General features: G+C 38.8%; 1 protein-coding gene across 1 annotated transcript in view; it reads right to left on the bottom strand.

Annotated features, from left to right (window-relative positions):
• LOC132044897 (vacuolar protein sorting-associated protein 52 A-like) overlaps window positions 1-7,311 on the bottom strand; it is a 31,987-nt gene extending 24,676 nt beyond the window's left edge. Inside the window, exons 1-6 of the mRNA XM_059435433.1 lie at window positions 7,261-7,311; window positions 5,375-5,436; window positions 5,247-5,304; window positions 5,010-5,105; window positions 2,783-2,884; window positions 2,357-2,440 (exon numbers count right to left, since the gene is read on the bottom strand). Of these exons, the coding sequence (XP_059291416.1) occupies window positions 2,357-2,440; window positions 2,783-2,884; window positions 5,010-5,105; window positions 5,247-5,304; window positions 5,375-5,436; window positions 7,261-7,311 (453 nt within the window). The remainder of the gene's footprint in view (window positions 1-2,356; window positions 2,441-2,782; window positions 2,885-5,009; window positions 5,106-5,246; window positions 5,305-5,374; window positions 5,437-7,260) is intronic.
• Between the last annotated feature and the right edge of the window lie 11,034 nt (window positions 7,312-18,345).

Genomic DNA, 18,345 nt, shown 5'->3' with positions numbered 1-18,345 from the left:
TCAGAAAGTATCTCAAGCTCAAACACCATGACTCAATTATGGTTGTCATATCAAGTATACTTGACACCACAACATGAGTGATTTCTCTTACTTTAGTGCTTGAAGTACTAGCGTCCTCCTAATAAATCTTAGAAGAGGTACATCATGAAGAAATATAAGAAAGAGGTGAAATGTCTAAGACATTAAATTGAAAAATTGGGATGATACCTATTTTCCCCTCCTATACTTGTTTGATTTTCCGGAAGAACCCCCTATATTTATTGAAGTGGTACAAATACCAGGTTTTGTGCCTATTTAGCACTTGCAACTTCTGCACGAGATGGGAAGCCCGTGAGGGACTTTTTGAGCCCAAAATGACTGCATTTTACCATTTCTTGTAATTATTTTATTGTTTATTCTTTTTTTATGTCGAGCGATTTCTCTCTGTGGGAGAGCATGGTTCTAGTATTATTATTAGGGAAAAGATGCAAATATACCCCTCAACTTTGTGATTTAGAGCAAATATACCCCTCGTTAAAAAAGGGGTGCATATATACCCCTGTCGTTACACAAATGGTGCAAATAAATCCCTATCGCTCACAGATTTTTTTTTTTTTTTAAATCATTCAGCTTATTTTTAAATTAAGAAAATGTCGTGTGACTTTAAAAAAATAAGTCTACCCATTTTTTTTGGGTAGACTTAGTTTTTTAAAGCCACGAGGCAATTTTTTTTCTAGTGGATTGTCTAGTCCGTTTAAAAAAATATCTCCTTGTCATTAATAAAAGAATAACTACTAAACAAAATGGGTAGACATATTTTTTTAAAGCTATGAGGCACTTTTTTAATCAAAAAACAAGCTAAATTTTTTTAAAGCTACTAAACAATGGTATATATGCACCACTTTTCTAACTAGGGGTATATCTGCTCTAAATCGCAAAGTTGAGGGGTATATTTGCACCTTTTCCCTTATTATTATTATTATTATTCTATCATTATCACATCTGCAATTTTATCACTATTGTTGTTTCTTTTACTTTGGTTATCTATCTCAATACTTTTCTTTCCTTCGATATTTTCATCATAAATTTGTTGCTCGTGTATTTTTCAAACCTGTTTCGGAAAAACGCTTTGCTTGAGCTGAGGATCTATCGAAAACAGCCTCTCTACCCCACAAAGGTAGGGGTAAGGTCTGCACACCACAGCCTCCCCCCACCTATGCGATCACACTGGGTATGTTGTTGTTGTTGTTGATGCGCCTCCTGAGACACTTATGTTGTCACTATTGATGGATCTGAGCATTTTTAGCCACTTCCGTCATCCATCTGTTGTTATTGAAGGCCTCTTTGAATGAGGATTCAAGCTGCTTCCTGCTGACGATATTTGGTTCCTTCTCCCTGTTTTGTTCATAAGTGAACTTGGCTATCTTGTGTGTGATATTGCCCCAGCCTCCCTTAAATATAGTTTCCGGTGTAATAATGATTGATTTGTACTCCTCTTAAATGGAAATAAAGCTAATGTATCTACCATTCTCGTTGTATTTAAGGGTACAGAAGAACTCTGAGAAATGGTCCTTCATGTTCCAATTTTTAACTGTCTTCATCTGTTCTTTTGATGCATCAATAAATAATGATACTATCCACTTCAAAACTTTAAGGATAACCTTAACATGCCTCATTAAATTCTGGTTGCGCTCAGCCCAATCAAGCCATATTTCTGCACTAGATTTGACCCTAGTTAAGTCATAGGATTTGAAACCTGCACTATATTAAATCCTACCTTCCTCCATTAAAGATTCCGATTTAAACTGCCGGAATAACCTCCCTGAAAAAGTTGTTAGACTGAAACTAGACTAGAGTTGACTACCTCGATAAGTGTGCCTGAGAGCATTTTAATATGGGAGAAGGACTAAATTTACACAACTCTCTGGTAATTTTTATTTTATTATTCTACATAGAGGTTTTTAATTCCTTCAAATACTCTTCTAATCATCTTTTCCATTGTCCGTGTTAGTGACAAGGGAGAACCATCCATGACTGATTGCTCAGAAGGTCCTTTACAGAACGTAATGTAAAAGTAAGATAGCAAGAAGCCAATAAGATAAACAAAATGGTTAATACCACATGAACAGAGCCACTAATAACTTCTTCAGACATGAAACACAATTAGCGCACTTTTATCCATTTAGACTGATGATTTCTTCACATTCGAAAAATAAAACACATTCCAATGACAGTCGCCAGAATCAACATTGCTTCAGCGGTTCAGCCAGAGAAGGTAGCAAATAATCTACACATGTAACTTGGAATAAGCCAAATAAAGGAAACCCAAGACAAGAATGTAAACAGTAAAAGAAAGTCCATCCTTTAACAATAATACCTTGCGATTCTTCAGCCTCAGTCCCATATCCATAGACTTCTCTTGAAGAACTTTGATATCTGAACTTATAGAACCTATCTCAGTCTGGAAGATAAAACAGTGAATATCAAGTTCGATGACAGAAGATACAGACAAGCAGACAATTAAGATGTTATATAGTTTTTCTTTAATTTCTTCCATTTTCTTCTGTGTATGGTGAGAGAAGGCTGAGACACAAGGAAATCCTCATAGTGAACGTGAAGGATACTTTGAACAATTTTACCAACAATAACAAGGTGACCTACTTGTGTTTTTAAGGAACTGGGTGACCTACTTGTACCACTTATCAATCATAATACATCGTGAAAAGACAATTTTATAGCCTGTTCATTGTTGATTTGCTTAAGCAGGAAAAACAGTATCCACTCTGATATTGATAGAAAGTACCTGAAATCCACTAAGAAGAGTCTCCATTTGGGATAGGATCATGTCGCAATCACGAATTTGATCATGAAGTGAGACTAGATTATCACTTTCCTTTATGTAATCCTATTAATTTGATAAAAGAGAACATATCAATACATGTCATTATAACCATGTTTACAAAGTACTCACCAAGAAAACTAGCACACAAGTATGAAATAAACATGTATATCATATCGTCATTGAAACAAAGTTTATTAGGCTTCACAAACTTGAGTTGTGACAACTAAATCTATTGCATCGATTTCTGGAAAGGAATACGACGTCCGACTAAAGGTATACAGAAAACTCAAAACTACACAGGACGGTGTAGCACAGTTATACCATATCCATCATATTATCTAGAGCTCTGAAAGATCAGGTGTGGGGCTTTCACAAGGTTATACCAAAGACATTCTTATAAAGAACAAAAGGAAATGTAGAGTAGGCCGCCATGAGAGGAATGTGGGAATTACCATAGGAATTGAGGGATACTTAGTTTCAAATTGAGAAACTAAACTCATCACAGATCACTGGAGCAATGAGAGATTTCTCTTAGTTCATCTTTGGGTTTAATTTGATTGATCCTCCACTCTATGGAGGAAGATTTGCTTGACTAAAGGAAGGGGACATACCAAATGCTTCTAGGATTGATAGAGTTTCAGTTGAATGGGACGAATATTTAAAAAGATGAGACAACAAACCCTGGTAAATCTCACCTATGAACATAAGCCCAATCTTTTGAAGTACAGCAAGGGGAAAATGGCTCTTATTTTAAACTTGAGAACGGGTGGGTAGAGGCTCTCAAAAAGCATTGAAAGAAAAACCGGGGAAGGGATTATATCAGAAGAAGATGTGAGGGAGAAGTCATGTACCGGGTAACTAAAAGAGTAACAATAGCTAAAGAGAATTATCGGAAACAAAAGTCTAAATGCTCATGGCTTCAATAGGGATACAAGAAAAAAAGATTATTTTTTTTTCAAAAAATGGTCAATGCAAATAAAAGAGTGAATACTATTAATATGCGGTGGTAGAACGGATTATACTAGAAGATGCAGACAATGAAAGTGGAATTCTGAGATTTTATGAGAAATGTATGCAGAAGAGAGGATTTCTTGTGACTGGAGACTCCCTGGGTGGGTTGAGAGGAAGATAATGTATGGCTGCAAAGACCTTTTGAATAAAATGAGATAGAGAAAATGATAGGGGGATGTGACGGGATAAAAGCCCTGGCCTGATGGTTTTCCAATGTCCATTTTCCAAAAATATTGGCACTTTAGTAAATTTTGAGTTAATCAATGCAATAAAACTCTTCCACCAAAAAGGTATTTCGGAAAGAGTGTCAATGCCTGTACTATAGCATTAATTCCAAATAAAACAAATGGCATAAACCTATAAGCTTAGTGGATGGAATATATAAGATGATAACCAGAGCAATGGTTGAAACGCCGAAAAAGATCATTGGATATTTAATATCAGAGACCCAAATTGCTTTCATTGCAAGTAGGAAGAAAACTGATGTAGCTTGCAAATGATGCTTGAATATGAGAATTAAATAAAATAAACCAGGGATCATTTTAACTAGATGTTGAGAAGTAGTTTTAGAGTTATCTGCTTTGAATGGATTGCAGTGAATGATGCATGCCTAAAAAAATTTGCTTAAAAAATGTTTTGTGCTATGCAGTTGATGCAACTCACGCGAAAGTAAGAGGAGTCGGACTGCCACTTATTTCCTTATTGTCCACTTGCATGGAACATATGGAGCAAGTTTTTGAATCTATTCAACATCATTGGGTAATTCTTGGAAATCTGAAGGAGGCGCTATGCAGTTGGAGAGGGAAAGAAAGCTATGTTACTCAATTCCTTTTTGCATTGTTTAGGTTCTGTGGAAAGAAAGAAACATAAGATGGTTCAAATTGAAACGTAGTAAAGTTACAATACCTCAGTTCAAATCCAACTGCTTATACCTTTTGTCTTTGTGGTGTACGATGGACATACTAGATTTGTTAAGTTAAACAGGGAGGCCTTTGCATTTGTAAATACTTTATTTATTAGCACTTACTGGATGATAAGTTCAACGAAAATACCTTACCTTTCTTTCAAAATAAAAAACAAAATGCATGATAAGACTAAACATCCGAACACGAACACGATTGAAATCCCAAGTTATTTATACAGAAAGAAGAGTGTGTGATGTGTTAGTAGAGGAAACCTGGATAGAATCCAATTCAACTTGCCGCAAATTGTTTTCAACACCTTTAGTGTATTCCCGCAATGCTGTTCCTTTAGAGAGTATGTTTGCAACAACCTTCGCATATAAATTTAGACCCAATAAATAAATATTAGTGTCCCTATACCTATATCCCTCAAGAGGGGATAAAAATTGGACGAAATCATAGTAAAAAATATATTGTGGTGTTATTAGAATTGAAGTGTATGATATTCTTACATCATCAATTTTACAGTCTTGTAACTCTTCCTCAAGTCCTTCAAGGGATATATCATCGCTGGAAAGGAAAAACATTATATATAGAGGATCGAAAATGAAAAAGTGACAAGCATTATAGGAAAAGAAACCTGGGAGTATCATCGTCAACATTCAAATCGCCAACGAAGGATTCCAAATCCAGGAATGGTTTCTGTAAATTCAGAGATGTAAGGTAAGACAGGGAAATGTGCAGCATGAAACAAAATGACAAGGACAAGTGGGTTACCTCTGCCATAGCAACTTGAGCAATTCAATAACTGATCTACAGAGTGAGTAGAGCTATCTAAGAGTGAGTGAGGCAGATCAGATCAACCATTTCTACATTCAATGAGGAATTAGTGATGCTGTCCTGGTCACGATCTAGGAGAGTTCAACCACTGTATTCCGACTTCTTTATGCCCAGGGGAAGGTACAACCTTTAATGCCTGCATTACACCCTTCAATAAAATTCATCAATTTATTTTTGACAAAAAGGGACGCGGGGGTGGGCGGGGGTGTGGGATAATTGGAAAGACCTCCCATACATTTGTTTTCACAACACTAAAGTCCCCCTCTTTTTATTCTTTTATAACAATTACTTTAACGAGAAATCTTACACTTCACTGACTTACATTGCAAAAATGTTACGACCCAAATCACGGATCGTGCGGGCACCTACCAAATCTCACCTGATAGGCGAACCCTTCCCAAGACATAACTCAATTACACCAATTTAAGAAGAAAACATAATAACTATTTTTCCAAAACTCATTTCCAAAGAATAAGATAATATTATACTTTATCAATAATCGCTTTCCAGAAATCGGATCTAGACTCGTACAAGAGCTTCTAAGATTTACAACTTAGATTGAATTAAAATAGAATAAAATACATCCTCTGTTCTAGAATGAAATTAACAGAAGCCTTGGAGGGGACACCGAGAGATCTTCGAAAGCTAATGAAATCTCGAATCATAACCTGTAACAACTCTACACCCAAATAGAGTGTAGCAAGAGTAGTATCAGTACAAACACTATGTACTGGTAAGTATCATAGGCCGACAACAATTAGTTTGCATATAATAAAGACAGGTATCAACAAGTAAGCAAGTAAACCTACGTACATGATTACTAAGTAATAGAAACCACAAGTAATCTCCATAATCTCAGGTCATAACCTAGGTGAAAATCTCTACTCCTCGAGTCCATAAAGTTCTAAGTAAACACCTTACAACAAACAGCACTCAAAATCAACAACCAAGAAATACAAGGTAAGGTACTATGAAATAATAAGAATTGCAATGCAAGTGAATGTTATGCAATGCAATACAATGGCCAATACCTCGAACCTATACACACATGCTCCGAACGGAATATTGACGTCTCGGCAGTCATGACCCATGGGGGACCCGCGGGGTCCATGTACCAGTCACTCCGCACAAAGCCCAGAGATGACTTCCATAATACCAGTCATTCCGCACAAAGCCCAGAGATGACTTCTATCTTTTACTTTCTTTCTTTCAGTATTTCCATAACCTTTTCTCATTAATTGTTCCATGATTCTTTCATCAAACTGTTTTTCCACGATATTTCCATCATCCATGAATATATGAGTGCAAGAATGAGAAATCGAGGAAATCAATGCCAATGACTATGCTTAAGGAGATCACAAGCACCAGAAACCCTCCCAAATCTTACAAGAATCATCAACCAATCATGAAACATATCAATATTGAATTTCAATCACTACTATAAGTCTATCACGTCCCATAACTCCATATCACAAAATCAAATACACCACATGTCAACCACTGTGTAAATAATGGCGACAAGCCCAAATAATGGCAACAAGCCCAAATAATCAGAAATCATACCAACCTAACAGTATATCCATCCCAACATCATGTCCAGAGACCTAACATGCTTTCCCTGTCAATATCTATCTCCTACATATGCTTCACTAATTGGAGTCTAACCAAAGGTAAACTGTAACCTACCTCGGAGGCCAAGCAGGTGTCACTAATGTCCACTAGAACTCCACCTTCCATTTTTGAAAAATAATGGCGAGACGGGAGGGGTCTACGAAAGGCAAGTAAAGGCGGGTAAGCAATGTGTTAAGGATATAAGATAGGTACAACCCAATAAGGATATCTAGAGTACTTAAAATACCACTCCGGGCCCACAAGGGTAAAATCGGCACTTCTTCTCAAACTAGATTTTCTAAGCCCTCATAGATTAATAACCTAAGTTTCATAGTTATCTAAACCCAAACAAACCATTAATTGCTTTTATCTTTGAAACCCCCTTGACAACCCAAGAACTTATCCATTTGCACAGCCATTGTAGAAAATAGAAGTTTTGTGTTGGAATAACTAACCTAAACTAGAAGCCATTAAACTCTTTCAACTAATCCATGATTTTAATTAAGAAAGCCCTTTATGCTATCTAGGGTTTTTTAAGACAAGGAACCTCCCAATTTATTAAACCCTAACGTCAATTCCTTAATAAGTAAAAAAGGGGACTAAAGAGAGATGGAGTAGATAAGGGTTAGAACTCACCCTTCCCAAGGTCACAATGAATTTCCTCTTAAAATGCTCTCCAAATCGGCTTGGAATAAATGTTTGGTGAAAAATAGGGCATTAAATACTAGGTCTATCCAGCGAATCTCGCTGGGGCAGTTCTGGGCCCGCTGGGGCGTTAACGCTTTGGCGGAAAATACATCCCCGGGGGCAGACTTACTAAATTTCAAATCTTCCGTTGTGGCAAAAAGGATAACGCTGGGGCGGACTCGCAGGTGCGGTCCACAGCTCGCTGGGGCGAACTAACTGAACCTGGAGATCCTAAATCGATTTTAATTTCTTTCCAACTCGACTAAAAGTCAACCTTAACTGAAAATCCCACGCGTACAACTAACGGTGCACATATGTACAACGATAGCTGCGACAAAGACTAAGGAAAGTCGGTAACGACCAAACGGGTCATTACAAAAAATATAGCCCAAAACATACATTGCAAAAATATAGTCCAAAAACACTTTAATACAATGTTATACACTTATATACAAAAGATAAGTAAATTATGTATATAGGTGTATGACAGTGTATAATGTGTAGGTATATACACTAAAAATAATTATACAATATTATACACGAAAATACACACGTATACACATTTAAACACAATTATACAATATTGTATAAGTGGTATAAGCATAGATCTGGACTGGTTTTGAATAAGAATTGCAGTTTTATACAAGACAGATACATTACATATATAGGTGTATAAAAATGTATAATAGTGTATAAGAGGTGTGTATACACCATATAAACTATTATACAAAAACTAACTCCAACACCACCAATGACGGAGCAGCAACAACCATCAGCCATCGCCGGAGTTCCGTTCTCCGGTGAACACCAACACCACCAACGACGGAGCAACAGCAGCGGAGGATCTTCTAGGCTCTGACGAGCTCACTGCTGCTCCGACGAGCAACATCAGACTTTCTCCCTCTCCGTTCATCTCTATCTCTCCCTCTACGAGATCACGGTGGAGCTCCGGCGAAAACCGCCAGCCACACCAGCTCGCTCACCACCACAAGATCTTAGTGGATTTTCTCGTATGATCAAGAGAGAGAAGGCGCAGCAGAGAGCGAGAGAGAGAGAGAGAGAGGGAGAGAGAGAGAGAGAGAAAGAGAGAGGAGGCAGAGAGAGAGAGAGAGAGAGAGAGAGAGAGAGAGAGAGAGAGAGAGAGAGAGAGAGAGAGAGAGAGAGAGAGAGAGAGAGATGAGGCAGAGAGAGAGAGAGAGAGAGAGAGAAGGGAGAGGAAGAGGAGGAGGAGGGAGTGGGTCATTTTTTTAAAGATTTAAAAAGGTGGGTCAATTTTGGTAGCATTGTTAGCCTAATTAACGTATAGTGTAATTATTCCTTACTTTAATCTATCAGTTTCATTTTCTAAGATCCGACTAATTTTCCACCTTTCTACTATATTACGTTGTTTGATTAACTTTGTGAATATCTTTATTATAAATACATTTTTATCTCTCATCACTAATACTTGAAAATGGATAAAACAATCTTCCTCAAACAAGCCAAAGCTAAGAAATATTTCAACAGATTACATACTCCAACTTCAGCCTACTCTAATATAAAACCAAACACAACCCTCAAAGTACATCTTCCCAAACCAAACACCCATGTCTTAAATGACAAATTTAAGAGAAGGATACTAAGCCCTGCTGAACTCAGTGATAAGAAGGCAAAAGGTTTATGTTATATGCGTGACGAGAATGTTAAATCTCATACTTTTATATGTCGAGTTTCGCCGTGAGTCAATTGACATAGACTTGGAGAATGGGATTATCTTTGAAGCTAAGAGATTAGTCATGTAATCTTAAGTATATGAGAGTTTAAGACCATTTTTAGTCAGTATCGGAAGGTATAAAGGTTAAACGAATCGAAGAGAATATGTTTCGTTAGGAACCGACATTTGACTTGCAATGCAATCCCGTACAAAGAAGAACGAACCGTACTTTTCGAGAGACACACCGTACCTCTTAGGTAGGAACTCAATTTTCTCCATGTCAAGTACGGTCCCAAGTACGGACCGTACATATATGTACGGCCCATATATGTGGGCATACATTTAGGCGACCATAATTTTTTGGTGACTTATTTATTTTGTTTCATCATTTGGTTGGGTCATTTTTCATCTAACACAGCCCCTATACTCTCTAAAACCCTCTCCCTTCCTAGACCAAATTGGAGTAAATCCAGGGTGAAACAAGTGATTCAAGTGCTTAGAAGTTAGTAGTAGTTAATAAAGTGCAAGTGTTTTTCTTGGTGTTGAAGTGAAGGCTTTTCTCTTGTTCAAGTAATCTTATTTGGGAGTTGTTCATGTGCATTAAGGTATGGTTTCATCCCATCTTTGTGTTCTTGAGGTTATTTAGTCTTTTCTTGAGCTTATTTAGTCTTTAATCAACTAGTTGGAGGTGGAATTTGTGGAAGGAAAACTCAAAGTTGTGCTAGGACTTGTATTGAACTCGTGGACTGTTTTAGAGCATGATATTGATGTATTGATGGAATTCCCTTGTATCCAGGTAGTAGTTTATATTGTTATTATTATACTCCATGAATATGAAGGAAGAAAATGTATAGAGACATTGTATATGAGTGTATATTGGGCTGATTTGTGTATTGTGTATACCCTTGTATTGATTATGATTTGAATTCTAAGGGAAGTGAAAGGAAGTTGTTGTTGATATTGTGGATTTTATTGGTTGAGTTATGGATGTTGCGAAATAGGGGATTTGATGCCCGCTCCTTTATGGAGGCTAGATATCATTCGATATAGATCGTATACTAGTGTCCTCTAAGTTGACGAGCGTATTTGTTAAAATTATAGGTTGAAGTACTACTCAAAATGAGTTTGTTATTGCATTCGTATTAACGACAAGACATATGTAAAGGCTACCTTTCTTTCTTTGTTTGGCATAATTCCTTATCGAACGAGTCCCGACCATGTGCACAAAGAGGTGCCACTCACAGAGATTCCATGTCTATGTCGTTTCATGATATTCGTATGGTAGTTTTCCTCGTCAGGAGTTCACTTTCAGTTAGCATTGTTGCTCATGTAGCTAGTAGACATAAGTGAGATTGTAGATTCTATAGAAGTATACACTTGCCTTCGGGGCTATGATATGCTTGCCTTCGGGGCTATACAGACGTGTGCTTGCCTTCGGGGCTATGATTATACATACAGACGTATCAGGGCTACATTGAGTGCCTTCGAGGCTAATCATGCATGTCTAGATGCCTTATACGAGGCTCGGTAGTTTGATGTCGTATTATTAGTTATTAAATGTCAGAGACAGGTAACTACAGCCGGATTCTTTATTGACTATTCAGTTATCTTATATTTCATTTCAGTATTAGTTTCAGTCACCTTACATACTCTGTACATTATTTCGTACGCGTCCTTTGCCTGGGGACGATGTTGTGTTCATGCCGCGAGTTCGAATGGCGGTGGAGAGACCACCCTCGATAAATTGTCGAGTACCAGCTAGTATGGTAAGCTTCATGTCATTCGGAGTTACCCAGTCAAGAGTTTTGCGTATATACAGATGAAGGGTAGGTCGGGGCCCTGTCCCGGCCATAGTACAGTCATTACTCTTTAGAGGCTTGTAGACGTATTCCTGTATGATATGTATGTCAGTATAGCGGCCTTACCGGCCCTTATATATGCTCCTTTTGGTACTGTTGGCTGTAAACGTTTATGGCAGCCTCGTCGGCCTGCACAGTTATGCATATATGTTTTTTGGGTATGTGTACCCTTCAGGTATGATAGTTTTTACTTATATATGATTTAGGATACGGCCTTATCGGCCTTGGTTGGTATTGTCTGTTTGAAGGTAGGCCTCATCGGCCTAAGTTGAAGGTTACCTCTCCAGAGTCACAGTTACAGAGTGGTACGCTCGGGCTGAGTATGGCACCGGGTGCCGGCCACGCCTCTCCAAAGTTAGGACGTGACAAACTTGGTATCAGAGCAGGCTTGTCCTAGGGAGTCTACAAGCTGTGTCTAGTAGAATCTTGTTTATAAGTGTATTGTGCACCACATTATCTAGACAAGGAGCTGCAGGGCATTTTGGAGTCTGTTACCCTTCTTTCAGATCCAGATCGTGCTATAGAGTTGAGTCGTAGGAGTTTGAGTTTACTCTTACATATTGTGTTTGTATACAGAGATGTCGGTGACTAGGAAGACTACGGCTAGTCAGAGAGATAATGCAGCAGCAGGTGAGAGGACCTGCAGGGTACCCCAGTAGATGGGGCGCAGTCTGAGGCCAGGGTGAGATACCTCCTCAGTCATTAGCGACTCCTCCACCACCTGAGGAGCTCCCGTGGGAGGAAACACCTCCAATACCCCTTCTTATGCCATCTGATCAGGATATCAAGAGTACGGTGCAGTTACTGACTCAGATAATGGCTGTCTAGAGACAGCCGAGAGCATTAGCTAGTGTAGGACCTTCAGAGGGGCCAGGTAGTTTGAGGGTTCACGAGTTTTTAGCATTAGAGCCTCCAGAGCATACGGGGACTAGGCGGGATGAGGACCCACATGATTTTATTGATCAGATCCACCGGATTTTTAGGGTGATGCATGCTTCGAGGACGGAGGCAGTGGAGTTTGCGACCTTCAGGTTACGAGACATAGTCGTTCTGTGGTATGAGGGATGGGATAATTCTAGGGGATCGATGCGCCTCCCCGTACGGTGATGAGTTCTCAAAGGCCTTCTTAGACCATTATTTATCGCTGGAAATATGAAAGGCTCAGGTGGATCAGTTCCTAGCTGTTCAGCAGGGTAGTTTGAGTGTCCGTGAGTATTGTCTTCAATCTGACTCTTTGGCCAGATACGCTCCCTCTTTGGTTGAATCGATGAAGGCCAGGGTTCACAGGTTTATAGCAGGGCTACATCCAGATTATGTTGAGGTCTGTACTACTGCCGCATTGAATGATAACATGGACATTTCCCGGATTCAGGCATTTGCATAGAATTATGAGGATCATCGACACCAACAGAGGGTCACTGAGAGGATAAAGAGGGAGCAGCAGAAGAGAGCAAGGTCCGCGAGTGATTAGGGAAATGCTCAGGGTGACTTCCGGCCATGCTATCAAGGTAGGCCGCCACCACCACCTCAGTCCCAGAGTTATAGATTAGATCAGTATATTCCATCAGCACCTGGTGAGAGTTCACGAGCATCAGAGTCACAACAACAGTCAAGTCCAGGTCATATGAGATCGATTCGTCCGCGATGTGATACTTACGGTAGGGGGCACTATGAAAGGTGTAGATTTGGTTCGACTGCCTGTTATACATGCGGTCGTGAGGGTCATAGGAAAAGGGATTGCCCAATGAATGGGTAGGGTGGCATAGCTCAGCCGACTGGGTCCCTAGCAGGGTCATCTTTTTCGGTACGTCCTCCAGGAAGTGGATCCCAGTCCCTTGCTAGCCGAGGTCAAGGTAGAGGTGGAGAGTCCAGTTCGAGCGGCGGCTAGAACCACATCTACGCCTTGGCAGGTCATCAGGACCTAAACTCTACACCAGATAAGGGGACAGGTACAGTGGCTATTGATTTTCATAGTATGTATGTTCTATTAGATCTTTTTTGTCGCGAACCACCCCGTTTGATGTGGATAATATAGGAGTGAGTTAGCATTACGCCTAAGTTGTCAAGGGAAGTTTAGCTACGCCCCAAGTTGCGAACCTCCAAATAGCTTGTGGAAGTTATTATAATAGGATAAAGAGTTAGGAGTCCGATTACTAGGCTTAAAAACAGTAGGTGTTATTATCTAGAAAATAGATTGGCAGACTCGCAAATGAGGAAGGGATTAGGAAGTGACTTTAGGGTAGAAGTGTGTCCTAAGCCCGTGAAAGCCCGGTAGTTTATTGCATTGCGATTATAGCCCTGGGAGGTATGTATATATTTATGGTTTCCTTGATGTTTCATGTAGACCTCTAAGAGTTTAAATATTCAAGGACGAATGTTTCTAAGATGAAAGGATGTTACACCTCGTACTTTTGTACGTCGAGTTTCGCCGTCAGTCAATCGACGTCAACTTGGAGAGTGGGATTATCTTTGAAGCTATAAGAGATTAGTCATGTAATGTTAAGTATATGAGAGTTTAAGACCATGTTTAGTAAGTATTGGAAGGTTTAGAGGTTAAACGAATCAAAGAGAATATGTTTCGTCGGGAACCGACGTTTGATTTGCAATGTACGGCCCGTATAAAGAAGTATGGCCCATACTTTTTGAGAGGCACACCGTACCTTTTAGGTAGAAACTCAATTTTTCTCCATGTCAAGTACGGTCCCAAGTACGGACTGTACATATATGTATGGCCCGTGCATATGGGCGTATATTGAGGCGACCATAATTTTTTGGTGACTTATTTATTTTGTTTCACCATTTGGTTGGGTCATTTTTCATCTAACACAGCCCTACACTCGCTAAAACCCTCTCCCTAAGTTCTTAGACCAAATTGGAGTAAATCTAGAGTGAATTAAGTGCTTAGAAGCTAATAATAGTTTATAAGGTGCGAGTGTTCTTCTTGGTGTTGAAGTAGAGGCTTTCCTCTTGTTGAAGTAATTTGATTTGGGGGATGTTCGTGTGCATCAAGCTAAGGTTCCATCCCATCTTTGTGTTCTTGAGCTTATTTAGTCTTTAATCAGCTAGTTGGAGGTGGAATTTGTGGAAGGAAAACGCAAAGTTGTGCTTGGACTTGTATTGAACTGTTTTAAAGCATGATATTGATGTGTTATTGATAGAATTCCCTTGTATTCAGATAGTTGTTGAGGTTGTTGTTGTTATCATACTCCATGAATATGAAGGAAGAGAATGTACAGAGACATTGTATAGGAGTGTATACTGGGCGAATTTGTGTATACCGATGTATTGATTATGATTTGAATTCTAAGGGAGGTGAAAGGAGGTTGTTGCTGATATTGTGGATTTTTTTGGTTCAGTTGTTGATGTTGTAAAATAGGGCATTTGTTGTCCGCTCCTTTGTAGAGGCTAGATATCATTCGATATACATCGTATACTAGTGTCCTCTAAGTTGACGAGCGTATTTTTTAATGTTATAGGTTGAAGTACTACTCGAGCTGAGTTCGTTGTTGCGCTCGTATTGACGATAAGAGGTATGTAAAGGCTACCCTTCTTTCTTTGTTTGGCATGATTCCTTATCGAACGAGTCCCGACCAAATGCACAAAGAGGTGTCATTCACAGAGATTCCATATCTATATCGTTTCATGATATTCGTATTGTAGTTTCCCTAGTCGGGAGTTCACTTTCAGTTAGCATTGTTGCTCATGTAACTAGTAGACAGAAGTGAGATTATAGAGTCTATAGAAGCATACACTTGCCTTCGGGGCTATGATATTCTCGCCTTCGGGGCTATGATATGCTTTCTTTCGGGGCTATTGGCTATACAAATGCCTTCGGGACAATATAGATGCGCGCTTGCCTTCGAGGCTATGATTATACATATAGACTGCCTTCGGGGCTACATTGAGTGCCTTCGGGGCTAATCATGCATGTCTAGATGCCTTATACGAGGCTAAGTAGTTTAATGTCGTATTATTAGTTATTAGATGTCAGAGGCAGGTAAGTACAACCGAATTCTTTATTGACTCTTCAGTTTATGTTCAACTATCTTATATTTCATTTTAGTGTTAGTTTCAGTCTCCTTACATACTCAGTACATTATTTCATATTGACATCCATTTGCCTAGGGACTCTGTGTTCATGCCCGCAGGTTCAGATAGACAGCTAGAGAGACCGCCTCAGTAGATTGCTGAGTACCAGCTAGTGTGGTAAGCTCCATGTCATTCGGAGTTACCCAGTCTAGAGTTCTGTGTATATACAAATGATGGGTAGGTTGGGGCCCTGTTTCGGCCACAGTAGAGTCATTGCTCTGTATAGGCTTGTAAACGTATTCATGTATGATATGTATGTCAGTATAGCGGCCTTACCGGCCCTTATATATGTTCCTTTTGGTATTGTAGGTTGTAGACGTTTATGGCGGCCTCGTCGACCTGCACAGTTATATATATATGTTTGGGGTATGTGTGCCCTTCAGGTATAATAGTTGTTACTTATAGATGATTCAGGATACGACCTTGTCGGCCTAAGTTGAGGGTTACCCCTCCAGAGTCACAGTTACATAGTGGTACGCTCGGGCCGAGTATGGCACCGGGTGCCGGCCAAGCCTCTCCAGAGTTGGGGCGTGAAAGAGAACTTCCCATCTGAGCATGTTTCTAAAGCCAAGGCACAACTATTCCTACTTAAATTGGAAGATGAGGGGGAAGAGGCAGGAGCTGAAAAAGAGATGCTGAATCTGGATGGGGTGGTAGAAGTTGTGAGACTTCAATCTATGTAATTAATGGAACCAGGGGATTGAGTTTAAGGTTGATAGGATTTTGTCATAGAAAGTCTTTTAATCTTGATTGACATGACCACTTACAATTTTGTTAACATTGACCGGGCATCTAAAATTGATGTCACTTAGATTCTTGTACTCTGCTTAAGGCTAAGCTAGCTAATGGAAATGTAGTACCATCACAGGCATGTGTAAGGGTTTGAAATAGTTTTTGCATAGTACTGTCTTCAAGGCTAATTTCCTGGTCTTTCCTTTGGGAACATGTGACATGCTTTTGGGATGTCAATGGTCGAGTGAGCTTAGAGATATCATATTCAACTTCAAGAAGTTAACCATAAAGTTTGAGTACCAGGGAAATTTGTTTCCTTGCAAGGGATATGGTAGAGATTGAAAATGATAAGCATAGACTATTTGCACAATCTTAAGGATGAATATGCATAGTTATTTATGATTAAGGCGATCTCTAACGAAGGAACTAAGTCAGAATTTCAGGAGAGATAAGAGGATGAATCTGAAGAGGTTAAATAGTATTAAATGAGAATATTGACTTGTTTAAAGAACCTAAGAACCCTTCTCCTTTGAAGGATCATTTGATTACCATATTCCCCTACTGGAAGGCCACAAGGTTGTGAACAACAAGCCTTATAGATATTCCCCAAGATAAAAGGACATTTAGACAAAATAGTGCTGAAGTAGTTATCCCAAGGTTTGATGCAACACAGTTGTAGCCCCTTTGCCTCACCATTAGTCTTAGCAGGAAAGAAATTATTGGGATTGTATGGTGTGAATGGGAAATGAGAAAAAGGTACCTTTTGGAGTGCATCCAAAAGACACCTTTTGGATTGTGGCTCTTCATCTCACCCGTTCATTAACTATAAATTCAAAAGCCTTGCCTCAGATTTTGATAAACAGAAGTCTGAATTCTGTCTTCCTCTAAACTATTCTCTGCATTAGTTTTCAAAATAAAATTATAGTAGAGTCGTGTGACTTGTTGCCGAATTTGCGTTCAACGAAATTGGTGGGGTTTGAGGTACCGCTATGCCATCAACAAGTATATTCATTTTATCCTAGGAGGAAGTAATCTATAATCTTGGGTACAGTGAGGGGATTAAATTCCTTAAGGACACATAGTGAATTCTGTGGACTCGGATATTTTCAGTTTTATGCATTTTTGTGTTTGTCAAGATTAATTCATGTTTCTGATTTACTAGTTTTGAACACAAATTTACTATCAAACTTAAGGAATTTATATTTATTTTTTGTGTTCTTCATAACATCTGTCTGGTGGAGTCCAAACGAGAAAGAGAAATCATGAAGCGACACAGTCTTGGGCAAATCTGCGTTATCAACTTTAAGGTATGTAATCTCTCATTAAGAAACGTCATATTAATGACAATGGAAATGGAGAAAATTATTTGCTAACAGTAAATTTAAATTGTTGGCAAAGTGAATGACGGTGCTTCAAAAACTTTTCAAATCCTAATCATTAAGAAAGTTTCCATTGGGGATTTCGGCGATATAGTGAAACAAACGAAACATCCACTAGATAAGTGGGTGGCTCATACCATATAAAGTCTCCATAATAAAAAAACTGAAAACTTTTACTCAGTTTTAAATTTTTATTTTGACATTTTGTACTGCTATATAATCATTTTGATTCTTTATATGTGTCTCTATGGGCTGACAATCAAAGTGCATATATTGTCGAATGGCTGATAAAGAGGGAAATTGTAGTGAAAATTGTATGTCTGCTATAATGGAACAAACGAATCAACTTGGACCAGAATATTTAGTAGCCAGTTTTGCTTGCTTCATGTCTATGGTGAGCTTTTGCTTTTTTTTTTTTTTTTTTTTTTCCGATCAATAAAGAAGCAACGTTGCCATTATATGGTTCTACTGGTGCAAAACAGTGTGACTGTTGGTAGCTGTGGTCATGCCGTTACATTGCAGAAAAATTAAATATATTCTGTATTTGTTTATTATATTTTGCTTTGTGGTTTTCTACTCCGGTATTGGAGAAGAAAGTTACTCTTTCTAGGGAGAAGAAAGTTACCATTTTCAGAAGAGGAAAAAGTATTCTTTTAATAAGATAAAAAGAGTACTTTTCAGAGATAAAAAAAGGGTACTATTCTCAAAAGATAAAAAGTAT

The sequence above is a fragment of the Lycium ferocissimum genome, unplaced genomic scaffold (assembly GCF_029784015.1).
Source record: "Lycium ferocissimum isolate CSIRO_LF1 unplaced genomic scaffold, AGI_CSIRO_Lferr_CH_V1 ctg5416, whole genome shotgun sequence".
Classification (NCBI taxonomy): Eukaryota; Viridiplantae; Streptophyta; class Magnoliopsida; order Solanales; family Solanaceae; genus Lycium; species Lycium ferocissimum.
The sequence above is the reverse complement of the archived record's forward strand: the minus strand, read 5'-3'. Positions and strand labels throughout refer to the sequence as shown.